A 21,197-nucleotide genomic window follows, 5' to 3' on the forward strand; every position below is an offset into this window, starting at 1 on the left:
ACGTGCGCTTGTTGATTTCTGCATCAAGAGACAGGTTACTGGTGATAGTTGAGTCTAGGTAGGTGAACTCTTGAACCACTTCCAGAGCGTGGTCACCAGTATTGATGGATGGAGCATTTCTGATGTCCTGTCCCATGATCTTTTTCTTGAGGCTGATGGTTAGGCCAAATTCGTTGCAGTCAACCTTGTCTAAACCTGTCATAATCTTGTACATCCTATCAACCTCCCCTGAATATCCTTTGCCCGAACGAGAACAATCCCTAGCTTCTCCAACCTAACCTTGTAGCGAAAATCCCTCCTCCCTGGATTTCTGGTAAATCTCCTCTGCACCCCCTCAAAGGCCTTCACACCCTTTATAAACTGTGGTGACCAGAACTGGACACTATACTCTGAATGTGGCCTAACCAGTGCGTTATAAAAGTTCAGCATGATGTTACAACTGAGGCGTGAGGAGTGCATTGTTTATTCTAGCACCACTTCTCCACAGGTCACAACATTTTTTATTCATTCATGGGATGTGGGCGTCACTGGCTATGCCAGCATTTATTGCCCATCCCTAATTGCCCAAAATGTTGTCCAGTTACTGATACGGTTCATCATAAAGTCTATTTTTTATTCCAGGATAAAACACACCAACCAGGTTTCTTTAAACAACAAAATTAAAGAACAGATTATTGTAACACAAGTCTTAACCAGTAATGAAGCAAAGCATAAACGCACTGATTGAAATTTAAAAGTTCCCTTTTTACCTTAGCCCCTCACACATGCGCATGCACACACACACGGGTTACCCGAAAAGAGAGATTTACTCTTTAGAGCTCTACTACAAAAAAAAACAAAAGAATACTTTGGCCAAAATACTTGCTAATTCTTGAAGAAAAAGGAGAAGTTATGAAAAGATGTCCGATGTACTTTTTGTGGTTTGGTGTTCCAAATACGTATCGACTGCTGTCACTGGGATCATCCGAGAACAGTTCTTGTCAGGCGACGTTGAAGATCAGTTGGGCAAACTTTCGAGGAAAAATTGCAGCAACAGGGGTTTCAGGCAGTTTCTTACACTTGCTTCTCAAGTGATGGAAAACTGGCAGGCTTTTTCAAAGGGCTGCAACAGACTGTGCTGGGGTTTTGTTCCCTTGGCAAGTTTTCTCCAACTGTCTTTTTCAAACCATTGTCCATATCCCAAGTCACTGTCCAAAGTGAAACCAAAAACAATGTCACGAGTCAATCCTCCTGACCCCTATAAATCTTGACCTGTCACTTCTTTGTAAACAACCTTCCCCAAGTCATGAACAACCCCCTGCTGGGTAATTATTTGAAGACAGGTGCCTTCCAGTACCTGCTTACAATCCAGATCTCTGTGAGCCTTGTAAAATAAAACACATCCATGGACTCCTTTTCAGTTTCAAAACACAAATCCTCAAAATTTAACACAAAATGGAAGCACTTGTAACAATAACTTCCCTGCTTTTGTACTCCTACTTTATGGAACCCAAGATTCCATATGCTTTGCTTACTACTCTCTCGATACATCCTTCCACCTTCATGGATCTATTCACATGAACTCATGGGTCCCACTGTCCACGTACACTCTTTAGAGCTCCGCCATTAAATCTGTATTGCCTCTCTCTATCCCTTCTGCCAAAATGTACCACCTCACATTCTCTGCATTAAATTCTATCTGCCACTTGTCTGCCCATTCTGCTAGTCTATCTATATCCTGTTGCTGTTGATTTATATTATCCTCACTGTGCCGCATCTCCATGTTTGGCATCATTGGCAAATTTTGAAATGTTACTCTACTTCAAAATCCAAATCAGTCATATCTATCAAAAAAAAAGCAGTGCTCCTAGCACTGAACCTTGGGGAACACCCCTGTCTACCATCTTCCAGTCTGAAAAACAACCATTTACCACGACTCGCTGTTTTCTGTCCTTAAACCAGTCTTTTATCTAAGCTGACACTGAGCCTCCTATTTCACGAGCCTCAATTTTTGTTAACCAGCCTTTTATCTAGACCCAAAGTTTGTAATAAGATTAGGCAGTCATTCTTGAGTTTCACTTGATGTGCTGCAGACTGAGTTGGGAAGAGCTTTCTGGAACCTTTTCTTGAGTGATTGAATGGACTGGGTGGAGTCTGCAATATTGCAGATTGTGCCCACTGAGCCAAAAGACCTGTTCAGTGCTTGACATACTGGCAATGATATTTGGAAGAACCTCTCCATTCTGCCAAATTCAGCAGTTGATTGATGAGCAGCAACTAGCATTTCTGGTTGCTCCTTTACAAGATGTTCTATGACTCCCTCATAAGAACACAAGGACCTAAGAAACGGGAGCAGGCGTAGGCTATTCGGTCCCTCCACCATTTATTGAGATCATGGCTGATCTGATTGTGGCCTTAAGCCCACCTCCTTGCCTGGCCCCCATAACCCTTGACTCTCTTGTAGATCACAAATCTGTCTAACTCAGCCTTGAATATATTCATTGACCCAGCCTCTACTGCTCTCTGGGGGAGAGAATTCCAAAGATTAATGACCCTCAGAAGAAATTCCTCCTCATCTCTGTCTTAAAAGGGAGACCCCTTATTTTGAAACAGTGCCCTCTAGTTCTAGATTCCCCCATGAGAAGAAACATCCTCTCAGCATCTACCCTGTCAAGCCCCCTCAGAATTTTATATGTTTCAGTAAGATCAGTTCTCATTCTTAATTCCAGTGAATCCCAACCTGCTCAACCTTTCATCATAAGACAACCCTTTCATCCCAGGAATCAACCTAGTGAGCCTTATCTGAACTACTTCCAATGCAGATATATCCCTCAAGTAAGGCGACCAAAGCTATATGTAGTACTCTAGGTGCAGTCTCATCAATGCCCTGTACAGTTGTAGCAAGACTTCCCTACTTTTATACTCAACCCCCCCCCGCCTTACAATAAATGCCAACATTTCATTTGCCTTCCTAATTACTTGCTGTATCTGCATGCAAACGTTTTGTGATTCATGTACAAGGGCACTCAGACCCCTCTGTACTGCCGCATTCTGCATTCTCTCTCCATGTAAATAATCTGCTTTTCTATTCTTCCTGCCAAAGTTGACAACCTCACATTTTCCCACATTATACTCCCATCTGCCAAATTTTTGCCGACTCACTTACCTATCTATATCTCTTTTTAAATACCCTTTGTGTCCTCCTCACAACTTGCTTTCCGACTGATCTTTGTATTGTCTGCAAATTTGTCTACAATACTCTCGGTCCCTTCATCGAAGTCATTAGTATAGATCGTAAATAGTTGAGGCCCCAACTGATCCCTGTGGCACTCCACTAGTTACAGTTTGCCAACCTAAAAATGCCCTATTTATCCCGACTCACTCTTTCCTGTTGGATAGCCAGTCCTCTGTCAATGCTTATCTATTATCCCCAACACCATGAGCTCTTTAATGTGGCACCTTATTGAACGCCTTTTGGAAATCCAAATGCACTACATTCCCCTTTTACCACCCTGCTTGTTACAACTTCAAAGAACTCTAATAAATTAGTCAAACACCATTTCCCTTTTGTAAAACCATGCTGACTTTGCTTGATTGTATTATGATTTTCTAAATGCCCTGCTACTACTTCCTTAATAATGGATTCAAGATTTTCCCAATGATGAATGTTAGACTAGCTGGCCTATAGTTTCCTGTTTCCTGTCACCCCCTTTCTTGAACAGTTGTGCTACATTTGCAGTTTTCCAACCTTTCCAGAATCTAAGGAATTTTGTGAGATTGCAACCAATGTATTCACTATCTCTCCAGCTACTTCTTTTAAGACTGTAGGATGCAGGCCATCAGGTCTGGGGGCTTGTAAGCCTTTAGTCCCACTTGTTTTCCTAGTACTTTTTCTCTAGTGATAGTGATTATTTTACGTTTCTCTCTGTCTTTTGCCTCTTGATTTTCTGCTGCTCTTGGGATGCTTTTTGTGTTTTCTACTGTGTAGATACAAAATACTTGTTCAATGTCTCCGCCGTTTCCCATGATTAAATCCCCAGTCTCTTCCTATAAAGGGCCAATACTTACTTTAGCTGTTCTTTTCCTTTTAATACATTTGTAGAAGCTTTTATATTTCTTGCCAGTTTACTGACCTAAGCTGACATTGGGTGGGCCCTGTTATGTTCAAATACTGTGACTGAATCTTAAATGAAGGAGATAGATCATATCATTCTACGGTAAAGATCTCACTGAACCAATCGTATAGCATACAATTAAATTTGTGTGGCTCTGCATAATGTATGTTTTATCGGTTTCATTTCAGGAACCCATCAAGTCGCGAGCGCCACAACTTCATTTAGAATACAGGTTTTACAAACAACTCGGGAGCTCAGGTAATGTGAGATTGGATCTCTGAGATTACTGTTGGAGAGTCAATATTGCCTCCGCTGCAAACATTAAAGATAAAAATTAAATTGCTAAATTTAATGTGCAGACCAAGCCTGCATAATTTTATATAAAAAAAGCTTTGTGCTTCCTGAAGCGCCTCTTAAGCACCTTAGGACACTTGATAAATGCTTTCTGGTGGCCTTATCTCTCTCAATATTGCTGCCATTTTTGAATTGGGACTGTAAGCAGATAGCTATCACCTCACAAATTTACTACTGCATTGCAACTCATTGCAGCAACATTCCTTTTTAATTCCTTAGAAAACAAACTTTTAAAAAAGATATTTGCTGGTAAATGCTAATAGCAAGCAGTCCATTGAGTCAGTTAAAGCTTTACACTTGTAATTCCTCGAAGGACAATTTGGCAATTGTCTGGGCACGTGGTAAGTGACATTTTGTGAACAGGTTTGTTTACTGTCTGATAAACTTAAATGGGTAGGCCTAATAGCAGAAAAAGTTGTACAGCAAAAATCTAGAACTTAATCCTTTTGTGTGTTTATATGTGCATCATCTTCATGTCCAGAGTTTTAATTGTTGTCTCCAGTACCAGTACAAATGTACACACATACCACAATGACTTGTTTCATTCTTAGTGGATCATATGTTTTGAAGTTTTTGAGGAGGGATCTTGAATGTTAGACTCTGTGGTTCTTGGAGAATGTGCGGAAATCATACAGTTGGAACTTTTCTAACATATTTGTGTCTTTGGTTTTCATAAAATGTTCATGTGATTCTGATCCCACAGTATCGTGGTGTCTGTGAACAGGTTCTGAGACCTATGAGATGAGCTTAATTTCCCCTTAGAATTATTTCTGATGGAAGACTGATCCTTATAACTGAATTTGTTCAGTCACTATTTCCCAGATGGTGCAAGTAGACTGAAATCTGATGTTAGTCCAGTGTCTGAGGCACTGGTCAGATAGGGATAATGCTGTGGCTCCCATCTCCTGCTCTAATTGAGATGCTATCTTGGGGCAATAAGTGAGCCCAAGATATGCAGGTGTTAAATTAATCCACCGGATACAACAGGTTTCAGTTGCAAATTCCAAAGCTGGCAGTAGAATAATTCTAATACAGCACCTGCTTGGAAGCATATTGCACAGAATTACATAGAACTTTACAACCCAGAAAAAGGCCATTCGGCTTAACTGGCCTATGCTGGTGTTTGGATTTATTAGTGACTATCTTCAACTTATAGCCTCCCCTACAAGCGGGAACATCTCTCTGGCTGCCCTATTGAAACCCTTCATAATTGTAAAGATCTCTATCAGGTCACCAGTCAGTTTTCTCTTTCCTAGAGAGTTTGTTCAGTCTTTCTTTCTGATAATTGTACCCTCTCAGTCTGGATGCACACTATATCATGGTCAAAAATAAAGAAATTAAAATGCAAAATCTAATGTGCGGATTTTCTTTTTTATATAAAACATTTGTGTTGAAATATGGATTTATCTGATGAATTAATGATGGGGATGGAGAATAAAGTTGCAGACCTCTTGGACAGTAGCATAGTCTGGCTGAATGCTTTAGATTACTTGCTTGTGCTGGAATTGAGATTCTATAAAAAGAGTTGTTACCAGGGTGCAAGCAATAGTTTAGCTGATCTGCTGGAAGGTTCAGGAATCCAGTTCCCACATAGCGGAATGGGAGTTTTTCACCGAGTCAGTCATACCAATCGTGAGACCTTCAAAGTGACCATAAAAGTCAAAGGTCTCAAGTCAGATGGATTACAGCTGTACCGTAGAACCAATGCATCGACAGAGTGGACTCGCTTTCCCTATAGAACGGGACATTTTGGCTGACCTTGGGCCATGCACTTTTATTGCCAATCTGTAGGGTTTTGGAGGACTAGTTCCCTTGTTCTGTGGAATGACTGCTGAGCCATCTAGATGAAAATAGTTGCCGTCCAGCTCAGCTGAGTTTGTATTTAGCTTTGATGTATGCTTTTTATCCTCACGTTGAAGTCTATCCTGAGGAATTCCTTATTAACTTTTATGACAGGGGTTGAACATGTTGATGCCTTGGTTAAATCTTTAATCCGTGCATGACACAGCCTGCTACTGAATGGAAAACGGCGCCTGCATTCTCCTTTTTTAAGAATTGGTCAGCATCATGCTTTGTTAGACTGTTTGTTGCATGGCATGAAGATGGGATAATCTTTTGCTCTCCTTCACAATTTTATTGTGTATAGCAGGATGCAGTGCATTCTTTATCAGCATATTCATTTGATCAGTATGGACGCAAAGTGATCTTTGAACTTGTACTCAGTGCGCTGTGACAGTGAGCTGGAATAGCTTCAGTGAAAGGTCCAATGGCATTGCCTTGTGAACAGCTTAAAAGAGCGCTCTGCACGTGGAATAATCTCCAAAAATATTAATTTTTTTGTAATGTTCGAAAAGCAAGCAATTTAAACACCTCTCAATATTACTGGAAAGGAATATTTAATTAGTATCCTCTTGTTTTAATGCTTTGGTTTTGGAGGTGGAGGTAGTGCAGACTTCTAACTTCAAGAGACGTTAACGTGTTAAAACATGTCCAAATGAGCTCTTCTGTTTCAAGGATAATGTGAAATAGAAACATAGAAAAATAGGAGCAGGAGTAAGCCATTCAGCCCTTTGAGCCTGCTCTGCCATTCAATACGATCATATCTGATCATCCAAACTCAGTAACCTGTTCCCACTTTCTCCCCGTATATAGAAAATATTGCACCCATGTGCAGATTTAAGGTAAATATTAAAAGGGAATACTATAAGCATAAAAAACTCAAATATATTTTCGGATTAAAGTTTATGGTAAAACTGTTCAGAAAAAAATATTCCGTATATTTCCTGAAGTCCACTTTTGTAGTTCCATGGTGGTATTTTCAGACAGGTGAATCTTTGCTCACCTGATTTCACAAGAGGATGCTCTTCAGACAGAATTGTATGGACTGAAAAATAACATTTTAATAGAGTTTGCATGTGATCTTTGGTTGTGGTGTAAGATGATCCTCACAGTTGCCCCAAGACTTGAGATATCGCAGACAACATTGTTATTACAAATGTGCAGAATACGTTCAACTTGTAAATGAGACTGTTACAAGGATACTGTTTAGTGTATTCAATTTTGGGTTTGTTGAAACTCCTCAAATAAGTGATAACCATCATAACAAGCCAATAATTCTGCACAAACTTGCATTCACTATGATCGCAAGCTGTATTAAGGTATAGAGGGAACAAACTATGGAAAATGGAGATTATCTGCAGAAAAAAGTCCTGGTCCAGTTGCCTATATGTCTTTGACTCACTAAGTCATGAAACGCCATAAGTATTGATATTTTGCAGGCAAACACGGTAGCCAGTTTGTGCACAACATAGTGTGACAAACAGTAGTGAGATGAATGAGCAATTAATCTGTTTGTGGGTTTTGGTTGAGGGTTATATGTTGGCTGGGATACTTGGAGAACTTTTCTGCTGTCTTTTGAATAGTGTCATAGGATCTTTTGCATCTGCCTGACCAGGCAAACAGGGCCTTGGCTTAACATCTCATTCAAAAGACGGCACTCATGACAGTGCAGCCTCACTCAGTACTGCACTGGAGTAACAGCCTAGATTATATATTCGAGTGCTGGAGTAGGGCTTCAACCCACAGACTTCTGTCTCTTGATACTAGTGCTGCCACTGAGCCAAGGCAGATGCTACAGACGTGTCCTAGCATGAACCAAATACTGACACACAGACGAGTGCCATCATTGAGCCAAGGCTGACACTACTGATGCAGTAATTTGGAAAGTAAGAACTTTGTTTTATGTTTTTAAATGTGGTTTTGAAGGTGGTTATTTTCAAGTCCTTCTGTGTGTGTGCACAGTGGTGAAAAGAGAAAGTACATTTAGGCATTTATCTTAACTTTCTGCTTTAACATGATGAGTTGGCAGTCTTTTACCTTTTAGGACCAGAGTCCAAATGCAGCCTATACTGATAAAATGAAAGTCTACTCTGTAGTGGCCGTAAACAAAATGGATAGTTCCAACTCCTTTTCTGGGCCACAGATGTACAGCAAAAAAGTGCCCAATGTTTGGCACAAATTGGCACTGAGGATGGCAGATATAGGAAATGGAAATGTCAATGATCCAGTAGTGGGTTGGGTTGAGGTAAACTCTTGGGGAAGATTATAAAATGCTTTCTTCCACTGACACTACTGACGAGCTCTGCACGTGACCTAGGTCGCAGCAAATTCCATTTGCCCATCACGCCTGTGCTCGCTGATCTACATTTGCTCCCTGTCCTGCAACACCTTGATTTAAAAATTCTCATCCTTGTTTTCAAATCCTTCCATGGCCTCACCCTTTCATATCTCTCTAGCCTCCTTCAACCCTCCGAAATTTCTCCGCCCTTCCAATTCTGGCCTCTTGTGCATTTCCAGTTTTTTATCACTCCACCTTTGGTGGCAGTGCCTTCAGCTGCCTCGGCCCTAAGCTCTGGAATTGTCTCCCTGAACCTTCCTGCCTCTGTATCCCCCTCGCCTCCTTTTAAGACACTCCTTAAACTTATCTGCTTGTCACCTGTCCTAATATCTTATGTGGCTCAGTGTCAAATTATGTTTAATAACGCTTCTGTGAAGTGCTTTGGGATGTTTTATTACATTGAGCGTGCTTTCTGAATGCAAATTGTTGTCCTGTCAACTGCCCTGTTTTTGTTTTCCTGGCAGCAACTGCTAGTGTGACTGGAGCTGCCATTGCAATCCATATACTTGATCCGCAGTGACATTGTACAGGAGGACCTTTTAATATAGCTTTATCGCGCATTTATCCTTATTTTAGGAGAATGAATGACTAATGAATGAGCTAAGAGGCTTTGGTATTCTAAATTACTTTATTGATGGAATTAAATTGTGATACACTGACAGCTGTGTTGTAAAGCCTGCCACGCATCAGGAAAAGCCCAAATGGAAAAGCCCCAATTTAAAGTAGGGCATTTCAGCAAAGTAATAAATGCTCCCCAAGATCCTAGCACTTACTCCGTTTTGGGCTTGTAAATGGATGAACTTGATACCAGAGTGAAAAGAAATCGCCTTTTAATCCAGCTGGTCCTCCACTGGTCCCCCACAAATAGCCTGCGCTATGGGGAAATATTTGCACAACGAAATATCTGCAGTAGAAAATGTTAAAGACTATAAACTAATTCTAAAGGCTTTGGCATAGAACCTGAAGTTGCCAATCTACTTTGCTGAAAGATTTTAACCACCAGATTGTCATGTCAGTCAGCTAAAGGATCTTTAAGGGTGGATTGCATACCCGATGATGTAATTCCAGTTTGATTTGTTTTTAAATCCTTGTTTGGTCATCCCTGCTGTCGTAACAAACCATTTAAAAATTATTTCTTACATTTGTATTTAACTGTTCCTGAACAGTTTTGGAAGGAAACCAAACGCACCAGGGTTGGATACAGAATGCCTCCTCCAGCCAGTTCCTTTGGCCAATACCACTATAGCGTTACTCTTAGACTTCCTATTGAAGCAAATGGATGCCTTTGGAGCTCTGCAGAGGAAGCTTCATTATACACACTTTGGCGTATTAGTTAACACTTTCAATTATAGAGGGCACAATGTTACTTCATACCTGATCCCTGGTTTGTATGATCTAGGACTGTTCATTGCAGAGCCCGAATGACAAAAAATCCCATACTTCAGCAATAAAATCTGTGACTGAAATGAGTAGAAGTATTCTGTCCCATCTCCAGAATCATCCACATCAGTTGATGATTTTAAGATGAAAAAAAATACTCTTGGTGAGTTGGGCTCCAGCATTTGGGAATCATAGTGACAGTCTGCTATCAAAGTGAAAAGTTAACTAAATTAACTTTTAGTGTATTCAAAGAGTAGCTCTGCTCATTTTTGCCAACTTTACAGTAGCCATACTGGAAACAATGTGAAATGAGTAATTCACACTATTTTTAAAGGAAGGTGCTTGAGCATATCACATCTCCTCATGCTCTTCCTCTCTCTGTGTCTTACATAAGAGTCCATTGTGTGGGTTCTCTCCAGTTCTTTTCCTTCTGTTTTTGGCACCAATTTTGCATTTGAACTGTACAAAGAAATTCTGGGAGCAGCTTTTCTGCTTATTATGGGCAGGGATTTCTTTGAGCTTTACTTTGTCCTTTAGCCTTTGATTTTAAAAAAATCTATTCAAAATCCTGACTAAAATGTGCATAAGCACCCGTGGTACCAGTCCGCCATGGTGCTTTCATTTGCAGAGTCCTGATCAGTGATCTATGCTAGAGCATTGGTTTTCGCATATAGATATATAAAGATATATAGAAATATGGATTCAAATCTGCAGACTCCTTATACTGAAATTCCCAAAAGACCATCTTAACCCAAAAATAGAGTGCTATAATTGTAGGAAGTGTCTTTTATTTGATATGACAAGATAACACAGCTTGCTGATGATGCACTGATAGTGTTATTACGACTGAGGTGGGAGGAGTGCACTGTCTTCTAGTTCCACTTCTCCACAGGTCACAACATACATTTAAATGTTTACCCAGTTACCAATATGGTCAATCACAGACTCTTCTCTTTGTCCCAGAATAAAATACATCAACTAGGTTTCTTTAATAAACTACAAAATTATCAGTTTATTGTAAAACAAGACATAACCAGTAACGAAGCAAAGCACAGATTGTAATATGAAAGTTCCCTTTTACCTTAGCCTGTCCTCCCTCTCATGCACACGCGCGCGCACACACACAAACACATTTTAGAGCTGTGTCACAAAAAAAAGACAAAAAAGAATACTTTGGCCAAATACTTGCTAATTCAAGAAAAAAGAGAAGATATGGAAAGATGGCAATTGTCTGTTTTTTTTGGTTTGGCATCCCAAATACATGTAGACGGCTGTCACTGGGATCTTTCTCTGGAGCAATTCGTTCAGGCGGCGTCAAGGATTTTTCCGGCAGGTTTTTCTAGCGTTTCAGAAGAAATGTAGCAATGGGTTTCAAGCAGGCCTTTCAGGACGAATGAGGCATCAATTTCTCTATTTCTTACACTTGCTTATAAGGGCTTCTCAAGAGATGGAAAAGCTGGCAGGCTTTTCAAAGAGATGGAAAAGGCTGAGCTGGGGTGACTGCTCTCCTGGCTGTTTTTTAAAACTCCAACTCGAAACACTGTCTAAAGCGAAACCAAAAGCAATATCACAAGAGTCAAGCCTCCTGACCCCTATAAAATCTTGACCTGTCACTTCTCTGTAAGCATCTCCCCCCAAGGCAAAAAGCCCCTGCTAGGTATTTATCTGAAGACAGGTGACTTCCAGTGCATAAATAAAAGCAAAATACTGCAGATGCTGGAGATCTGAAATTAAAAACAAAAAATTCTGGAAATATTCAGGTCTGGCAGCATCTGTAGACAGAGAAGCAGAGTTAATATTTCAGGTCAGTGACCCTTCATCAGAACTGGTTGGTAGATTTCCAATACATGTTCTTTACAAACCAAGCCCAAAAGACCTTCTGACTTTTTTTTTAAAAAAAAGGCAAAAGTCCAGCATCAATAGAATTCATTTTTCAGTCTTAAAACGCAAGTCCTCAAAATTTAACAAAAAATTGAAGTACTTTCGTAACAGTGTAGGTAGGCACGCACTGCAGATAATGGACTGTTGAAATGCTTAACAAATTTTGATATGTTTACTGTTTCTCAAGTCCCTGTGCTCTCTGATCTACGCTGGCAGTGCTCAATTTTAAAATTCTCATCCTTGTTTTCAAATCCCTCCATGGCCTTGCCCCTCCCTATCTCAGATGCATCCTCCAGCCCTATAATCCTCAGATATCTGCGCTTCTCCACTTCAGGCCTCTTGCGCATTGCTGATTTTAATCACTCCATTGTTGGGGACAGTGCCTTCAACTGCTTAGCCCGAAGCTCTGGAATTCCCACCTAAAGCTCTCTGCCTGTACCTCTCTCACCTACCTCTTTTTCAGCAAGCTTTTGATCATCTGCCCTAACATCTCCTTGCGTGTTATAAAATGCTCCTTTGAAGCACCTTGGGGAGTTTACTGTTAAAGATGCTATATAAATGCAAGTTGTTTTATGTCATCACTGTTCACATATATTAAGATGCAGTACCATCAAACTGCCTGTCTGAGCATAAAACATGAATGCTATGATGCAAGAGAGTTGGTGATCTGACACCCACAAGTGAAATTTTTTTTAGTGATAAATGAGCAGTTGAATTTAAATGGTCATATCGTAGCTCCTCCTGGTTACCTTCCAGGATTAAGTGGCCTAAATGTTGTCAGCCCCTCGACACGAAAATGATGACTGCCAGGCTTCATGATTTGTGTGTCCTCAGGTGAGTCAGCAGGTCAATCCTGGCGCCACAGGTATTTGGGCAGACAGGGCAAGAGGTCTAAATGTATAATGCTGATCTGCCAGAATGGCCGCGTTTCAGATTTTGTGACCTTGGTTTCCAGTTTGAAAACCACTGCACTAGAGGTCTCTCTGGGAAAGTGTGTACTAGGACCTGGGGGAACCCTTACTGCGTTACTCATACCATCTCTTGGTCCACTCTCTAGAGAAGGTGGGAATCAATTTATGCATAGAACTTATGAAACCCTTTGAATTCCGTTACTGTATGAACATACTTGTGATGTTTACAAGCTATGTTACTTTGTTTTATTAAAAGCTTGAATGGCTTGTTATAATTCCCAAATTTGCATCAGGTAGTACTATGTAAAAATTACTGTAATTTGAAGCTTCCTGTTAGGGAAGGCGTACTGTAATGGTAAGGCAGATTTTGCTTTTGGTCAAATTGTAGCTTCCTCCTTAAGCTGATATTCATGATTCAAGGACAGCCACTGTGCATGCATGGGGAGATGGAGAAAGAAATGTTCAGGAGCATTCCGTTTACAGTAGTAGCTGGGCAGTATTGGGAGTGGTTGTAACACTGATATACAGCAACCAAAATTAAACAATAAAAAACACAAAATGCTTGGTGTACTCAGCAGGTCAGGCAGCATCTGTGAGGAGAGAAACAGTTAACATTTCAGGTCAATGACCTTTCATCAGAACTCTTCACCCACAATGAAGATCTTGCCCTTGCGCTCTCTCTCCCCTGCTCCTCCCCCTCTGCTGATGTTGGATCCGTTGCTCTTTCTAACACTGTTCCTGCTCTTCTGATGGCGGGCTCCCTCCTGTTTCCTTCATCCCTCATTCAGCATCAGTAGCAACGCTCCCTCCAACAAACATCTGATTGTGTGGCCTGCTTGTTGCATTGCGTGGTTCTTTTAAGATTGCTGTGCATGTGCACATCTTAAGTGCGTCGGTCTTAAGACAGTTTGATTCACTCCACTTGATATCAAGAAACTGCTGAAGGCACTCGATATAACAAAGGCTATAGACCCTGCCAACAACCCAACTGTAGTACTTGTGCTGCAGAACTAGCTGCGCCAGTAGCCAAGCTGTTCGAGTACAGCTACAACATTAGCATCAACCCGAAAATGTGGAAAGTTGCCCAGGTATGTCCTGTCCACAAAAAGCAGGACCAATCCAATCCAGCCAATTACCATCTGTCATGGTCCTGTAGTTTTTTTTTCCGGGAATATGCGGTTTGCTTTTAAGGTTTGCAGAGGATCAGTATTGCTTTAAGAACCGGCAAGCCTCAGGAGTTATAGAGAAGTGCATTTTCGGCTACCATTAGAAACAGCCATTTAGAGACTGCGGTTCAAAGGGTGCATTCTCGTTACCATAGATACAGCCATTGGAGTGAGTAGCAAACGATACATTTGTTACAATTCAATTTTGAACTGGCTTTTTAGTTGAAGACAGTTTGTTATAACGCAGACAGAGGACACGGACACTGACAGCTGAGCCGTTTAGCATCTGAAAAAGAGCTCTCAGCCATTTAAACTGAAGGAATAGAAATTTAGTCTGTTTAATTATTATCTCTCAAAATTCTAAAACATCAAGCCAAAACACAGATCTCTGGTAATTTAAACTGAAGGGAGGGAACTTGGACTGTGACAATCTTTTATCCCTCAAAAACTCTAAATTTAGTAAGATTGATTCTGTTGAAAGTTTGCAAGTTGTTAATTGTTGAAATTTGCTGGAGAAGGAAAGCAACATTCTGTGAGGACCTCAAGCTAGAGGCCTGCTACCTGACCCGCACCTGATGGGACCTGATGACGTGTTGGGGTTGGGTCGGGCCCATCTTCAGGGTACAGCGCTCGGGTCGGGTCAGGCTGAGTCCAGGTCGGGTCGGGCCGGATGCGCACGGGTAAGTGCTCTGCTGGTAAGTATTGAAATTTTAAAAAACCTGAGCTGGGAGTCCGTGACGAAACTGAGTCTGCGCGGTGGGCGAGTGATGTCACTTGATGTCATTGTGCATGTGCTGCAGCTTCGTGGAGATTCCGAGTCCGAAGGTAAGTAAAGGGATGCTTGGGTCAGGTTTGGGTCGGGCTCGGGGCAAAATCGGAGGGACTTGGGTCGGGTCGGGCTGGGGTCCACAGTGGTTCGGGTCGGGTTCTTTTTTCCCAACCTGAGCAGGTCTCGACTTCAAGCAACATTCTGTGAGGACTTCAAGCAACATTGGACTTTAAATTTGCAAGGACTCTAATTTTTTCTATTTTAACTGTTTATATCTTCATAGTGTTTAAGAATTTAGTTCTTCTAATTAAACAGTTAATTTGTTGATTGAAAGACACCTGGTTTGGTTAACCTCATTCGGGGGTTAATAGATGCAATTAGGCTGGGTCTGTCTTTAATTTGGAAAGTTTTAAATGATATGTTAGGTGATCTGTGGAGCAACGGGATTGAATTAACAGTGCGTTTCTCCCACCACAATCGGAATCATATATTTTGATTGGGGGCTTTGACTGGAATGGTCGGTCGTAACACATCCCATCAGTCTACTCTCTCGTCATCAAAGTGATGGGAGGTGTCATTGACAGTGCTATCAATGGGCATGTACTCAGCAATAATCTGCTCAAAGACGCTCGGTTTGGATTCTCCAAGAACCACTTGGCTCTGGACCTCATTATAGCCTTGGTCCAAGCATAGACAGAAGAGTTGATGTGCATCCATCCACCACCTTAATCATTTAGTTTCTCCTCCACTGGCGCACAGTGGCAGCAGTGTGTACCATCTACAAGATGCACTGCAGTAACTTGCCAAGGCTCTTTGCACAGCACCGTCCAAATTTGCAGCCTCTAACACCTAGAAGAACAAGAGCATCAGGCCCATGGGAACATAACCACTTGCAAGTTTCCCTCCAACTTGGAACAATATCACCATTCCTTCACTGTCGCTGGGTCAAAAGCTAGAACTCCCTTCCTAACAGCAATGTGGGTGTACCTACATGACCAGGGCTGCAGCAGTTCAAGAAGGCAGCTTACCACCACCTTCTCAAGGGCAATTAGGAATGGGCAACAAATGCTGGTCTTGCTAGTGACGTTGACACCCCATGAATGAATTAAAAAATAAAATAAAATTACCTCTACCTGCCCTGGTGTTGGGGAACACACTGATCAGTGCAGGGAAGACCAGATCAGGCAGTTGGCCTGATAATGCACCATGGCAAGGAAGGTGCTTATGGCGGAGAAGAAAACGAAGTGAGATTGACCCTGTTGGAAGGTGTGCCTTGGAGATTGGAATTGAGTCATTTCTTCAAAGTCTTCAACATTCAAATGACCAAAGAATTTGCTGCTTCTGATCCGTCTCTAATGAGGGGGAGAATGGCTTAACTCTCAGCCATTGCAAACCCTCTGCTATTCACTGCAGTGCAGGCCAGTGTCAAAAAAGCTACCTCAGTAAGGGCTGTGGCATGGAGTTAAGACACTTTATTGCATAATGTATTCCATTAAAAAACAAAACCTCAGCAAGAAAGATCCATCCGTGGCTTATAGGGAAGTTAAGGATTGTATTAAATTAAGAGGTTTATAATGTCGCACAGAATAGTAGTAAGCTTGAGGATTGGGAGCATTTTAGAAGCCAGCAAAGGGTGACCAAGAAGTTGGTAAGTGTAAAAATAAGAGTAAACTAGCCAGGAATATTAAAACAGATTGTAAGAGTTTTTACAAGTATGCAAAAAGGAGAGTAGCTAAAGTAAACATTGGTCCCGCAGAGACAGAGGAAATTATCATGGGGAATGATATGGGCGGCGCAGTGGTTAGCACTGCAGCCTCACAGCTCCAGTGACTCGGGTTTGGTTCTGGGTCCTGCCTGTGCGGAGTTTGCAAGTTCTCCCTGTGACCGCGTGGGTTTCCGCTCACAGCCAAAGACTTGCAGGTTGATAGGTATATTGGCCATTGTAAATTGCCCCTAGTGTAGGTGGGTGGTAGGAGAATGGTGGGGATGTGGTAGGGAATATAGGATTAATGTAGGATTAGTACAAATGGATGGTTGTTGGTCGGCACAGACTCCGCTTGTTTCAGTGCTGTATATATATATATATATATATATATATATATATATATATATATATATATATATATATATATATATATATATATATATATCTCTCTAAATGGCAGAGACAACAAATATTTTGTTTGTCTTCAAAATAGAAGACACAAATTACATACCAGAAATAGAGGATAACCAAGGGGCTAATAAGAGTGAGGAATTAAAGTAATTAATATCAGCGGAGAAAAAGTATTGGAGAAACTTAAGGGACTAAGGCCAACAAATTCCCAGAACCTGATGACCTGCATCCCAGGGTTCTAAAACAGGTAGCTACAGAGATAATGCTGGTTATGATTTTCCAAAATTCCCTAGATTCTAAAATGGTCCCAGCGGATTGGAAGTTAGCAAATGTAACACTGGTATTCAAGAAAAAAGGGAGAGAGAAAATGGGGAACTACAGACCAGTTAACCTGACGTCAGTCGTTGGAAAAATGCGTCAGTCTATTATTAAGAACGTCTTAACACTTGCACTTAGAAGATTGTAGTATGATCAGACAAAGTCAACATGGTTTTACGGAAGTGAAATCGTGTTTGACAAATTTATTGGAGTTTTTTGAGGATGTAACTAGTAGGGTAGATAAAAGGGAGCCAGTAGATGTAATATACTTGGATTTCCAAAAGGCATTCAATAAGGTGACGCGCAAATGGTGAATACACAAGATAAGGGCTCATGGAGTTCGCGGTGATATATTAGCATGGATAGAGGATTGGCTAATGGACAGGAAGCAGAGAGTAGGGATAAACGGGGCATTTTCAAGTTGGCAGGCTGTAAGTAGTAGAGTGCCGCAAGGATCAGTGCTGGGGCCTCAGCTATTTACAATCTATATTAATGACTTAAATGAAGTGACCAAAAGTAATGTATCTAAATTTGCAGACGATACAAAGCTAGGTGGGAATGTAAGTTGGGAGGAGGACACAGAGGCTGCAAAGAGATATAGACAGGTTAAGTGAGTGGGCAACAAGATGCAAATGGAGTATAATGTGGGGAAATGTAGGTTTTTGACTTTCGTATTAAGAATAGAAGAGCAGAATTTTTTTTTTTTAAAGGTGTGAAACTTGTAAATGTTGATGTTCAGAGGGTATTGGGTATACTCATACAAGGCACACAGTTAGCATGAAGGTACAGCAAGCAATTAGGAAGGCAAATGACATGTTTGTCTTTATTGCAAGGGGATTGGAGTACAAAAATAAGGAAGTCTTGCTACAGTAGTACAGGGCTTTGGTGAGACCACTGTGGACTAATGTGTGCAGTTTTTCTCCATATCCAAGGAAGGATATACATGCCTTGGAGGTGGTCCAACAAAGGTTCACTAGGTTGATTCCTGGGTTGAGAGGGTTGTCCTATGATAGGATGAGTAAGTTGGGACTATACACTCGAGTTTAGAAGAATGAGAAGTGATCTCATAGAAACACACAAGATTCTGAAGGGGCTTCACAGGGTAGACGCTGAGGTTGTTTCCTGTGACTGGGGAAATCTAAAACACGGGCACAATCGCAGGATAAGGTGCCGATCGTTTAGGTCTGAAATGAGAAATTTCTTCACTCAAAGTGTTGTGAATCTTTGGAATTCTCTGCCCCAAGAGGGTAGTGGATGCTCCATTGTTGAATATATTTAAGGCTGAGATAGACAGACTTTTGGTGTCTCCAGGAATCAAGAGCTGTGGGGATCAGGTGGGAAAGTGGATTTGAAGGAGATCTGCCATGATCGTATTGAATGGCAGAGCAGGCTCGAGGGGCTGTATGGTCTACCCTGCTCCTATTTCTTATGTGATTAAGTGGCTGTTTTTGAGGCCATGTCTCTATGGTCTGGAAACAATTTAGGAAAATGTCGCAGCTACTTGTCAAGTGTTGTATAGGTTGCAGAGCATTCATATACTTGTGTAACAGATAGCTTGGCCAACCATTACAAGGATGATTTAAAAAATGAAGTGCAGCAGCAAGAGGTGCATAATTAGATTTGAGAGTTCATGTTCAGGTCTTGGTTGATTGGGTAAAGATGTCCTTAGTTTTTCTTGAACATCCTCATAAAAGCAACATCCTTTGGGATCAGTTCCTGGCTGGGGTGGAGATCACCTCGTACAAAAGGTGGGTACAGCATGGCATCCAGGGTCAGAGTGGTGGTCTGGGCTAGTTTCACTTGCTTAGAGGCTCAGACGAATTTCCCACAGTTTTCCCCTCCAATTGTCCTGTTTTTTTTTTACCTCTCCCAGGAGATTACAGGGTTTTGGGTGGGGTGCAGAGTCATTCCAAACACCGGCATTCTGAAGACCGTATGGGCTGGTCCTCATTCTCCCATTGGGGGGGAGGGTGGGGGCTGCATTAGTTGGGAGCACATGTCTGAGAATTTAGGCTATGATGGTGTAGTCCGTTCATAAACCAATGCCTCGACGAAGAATGCCAAAATGCATTGACACCTCAGCACAGGTTTAAGGTAATTGACAAAGGAACCGAGGCAACATGAGGAAAAATTCTTGACAATATGTGTTCAGGATGTGGGAATGCACTGTCTGATAAGGTGCTGGTTGCAAATTCAACAGTAAACTTCAAAAGGGAGATGGATAAATACTTGAAGGAAAAAATTGCAGGGATAGGAGGGAAGAGCAGGGGAATGGGGCCAACTGGATTGCTCTTTGAAAGAGCCAGTGCAGGCTTGATGGGTCGAATGGCCCCTCCTGTGGGAGAATATTCTCTGATTCTGTCATGATGCACAAGACATTCACTTAGTGTTGAATGGGCTGGATGGACCAATATGTTGTCGTCTGTCATTCTTTGTACATTCATGTGAAACCTTTGATAGATGAGCAGGTACAGCCAAACCCAGCAGAAGCCCCCAAGTGCTGTTGACTTGACGATCATATCAGATAATCTGGGAGAAAGGCTATATGATTAGAAACCAAAAGCACAGGATTGTTTGTGTGAAGAAATACAGCTACTCCAATGGAGGGGAGCAAGAGGGTGAGAAAAATCCTCAGCCTTGGATTGCCCTTGCTATTGGAAAATTGTACTGGGGAAATCAGTGAGTGTCTGGGTTTCCTCAACTAGGGCACAGTTAAGCCAAATCTTTTGGTATTTTGCCCATAGAGCAGATCAATGCAGGTGCTTTGGTGCTGGGAATGGAAGGTTCAAGGGTACCTGTTCAAGATTATGCTATCAGTTGCCCGATCAGTGATATCTTGTTTATTAAGAGAAAGCATTTCACTAGACCCAGAGCAACATCATCAATTTGCATTTATAAAGTGCCTTTAACATAATGAAGCTTCCCAAGGCGCTTCACGGGAGTGTTATCAAGCAAAATTTGACACCAAGCCACATCAGGAGATATTGAGACAGGTGGAGCTAGATTTTAAGGAGTGCTTGAAAGGAGAAGAGAGAGGCGGAGAATTTAGGGAGGTATTCAAGCTTACGACCGAGGTAGTTGAAGGCATGGCTGTCGAGTGGATCAATCAAAATCAGGAATGTGCAAGATACCAATGTAAGAGGGAAGAAAATATGGTTTCTCGACTTAATTGAAGATCAAAATTTAGGGGAATTTTCTGAGATAGGTGTGGCCTTTTGCTGTGCTTAAAATTTTTGTGTCATGACTAAATGTGAATAAGTTAGAGGGAAAATTTCAAAAGGTTGTTCTGCTCAGCAATCATTCAGGCTGTGTGCCTGAGGGGTTGAATGTGTGCTGTGGATATCAACAGATGCTTCTATTCTGAAAACCATCAGGGAAAGCCACAGGGAATTCCTCGGACTGAAGTGATGGACACCTGTTATAAGTACCTGATGCTCTCCTTTTGACAAGTATCTGTGCCCAATGTCTTTGACATTTACAGTCAATCCTTGTTAGTGTGCCATTTTCGGGGAATAAATTGAATATGCACGATCAGGCACTGATAGCAAATCTTGGTTGGAGACAATGACCAGTTATAACAATCTTAACAGACCACCTATATCTGGCCCAGAGCCATTTCCTTCTCTGCCCTGGATCCGTTTCAGCATTGGTATCCAGCTCTTGAGATCTCATCTCTTGGTAACTGTTCCAAATGTTACCACTGTGGTGATGCAACATGAGATAGAGAGCCCGGGAGAACAAGTTAGGGTCTCTGAAAATGCCTTGTTTCCACGCAACGTCATGGCATATGACTGCATAGGGGAGACTAGTGAGGATCTATGAAGAATCATAAATGTGATTGAGTCCTGCAATCACTGTGCGTTCAGGACACTGGAGCTTTACCACATGATCCTACTATCGTCGAAGATATTTGTTATAGCCTCTGAAGGAGCCAAATAGAAGGCTTGTTTATTTCTGATGCTGAATTGTTACAGTTCACAACTTGATACCAAAGCCAAAAAAGTATCCACATCCTTACAATAAAATTAATG

At 41.5% G+C, this 21,197-nt stretch overlaps 1 protein-coding gene across 7 annotated transcripts in view; it reads left to right on the plus strand.

Annotated features, from left to right (window-relative positions):
* Positions 1–21,197, plus strand: part of LOC137350622 (casein kinase I-like) — a 180,403-nt gene that overhangs the window by 78,502 nt on the left and 80,704 nt on the right. For all 7 annotated transcript variants that reach the window (XM_068015371.1, XM_068015373.1, XM_068015376.1 and 4 more), the window contains one exon: positions 4,283–4,352. In XM_068015371.1, the coding sequence (XP_067871472.1) occupies positions 4,283–4,352 (70 nt within the window). The remainder of the gene's footprint in view (positions 1–4,282; positions 4,353–21,197) is intronic.

The sequence above is a fragment of the Heterodontus francisci genome, chromosome 35 (genome assembly GCF_036365525.1).
Source record: "Heterodontus francisci isolate sHetFra1 chromosome 35, sHetFra1.hap1, whole genome shotgun sequence".
NCBI lineage: Eukaryota > Metazoa > Chordata > Chondrichthyes > Heterodontiformes > Heterodontidae > Heterodontus > Heterodontus francisci.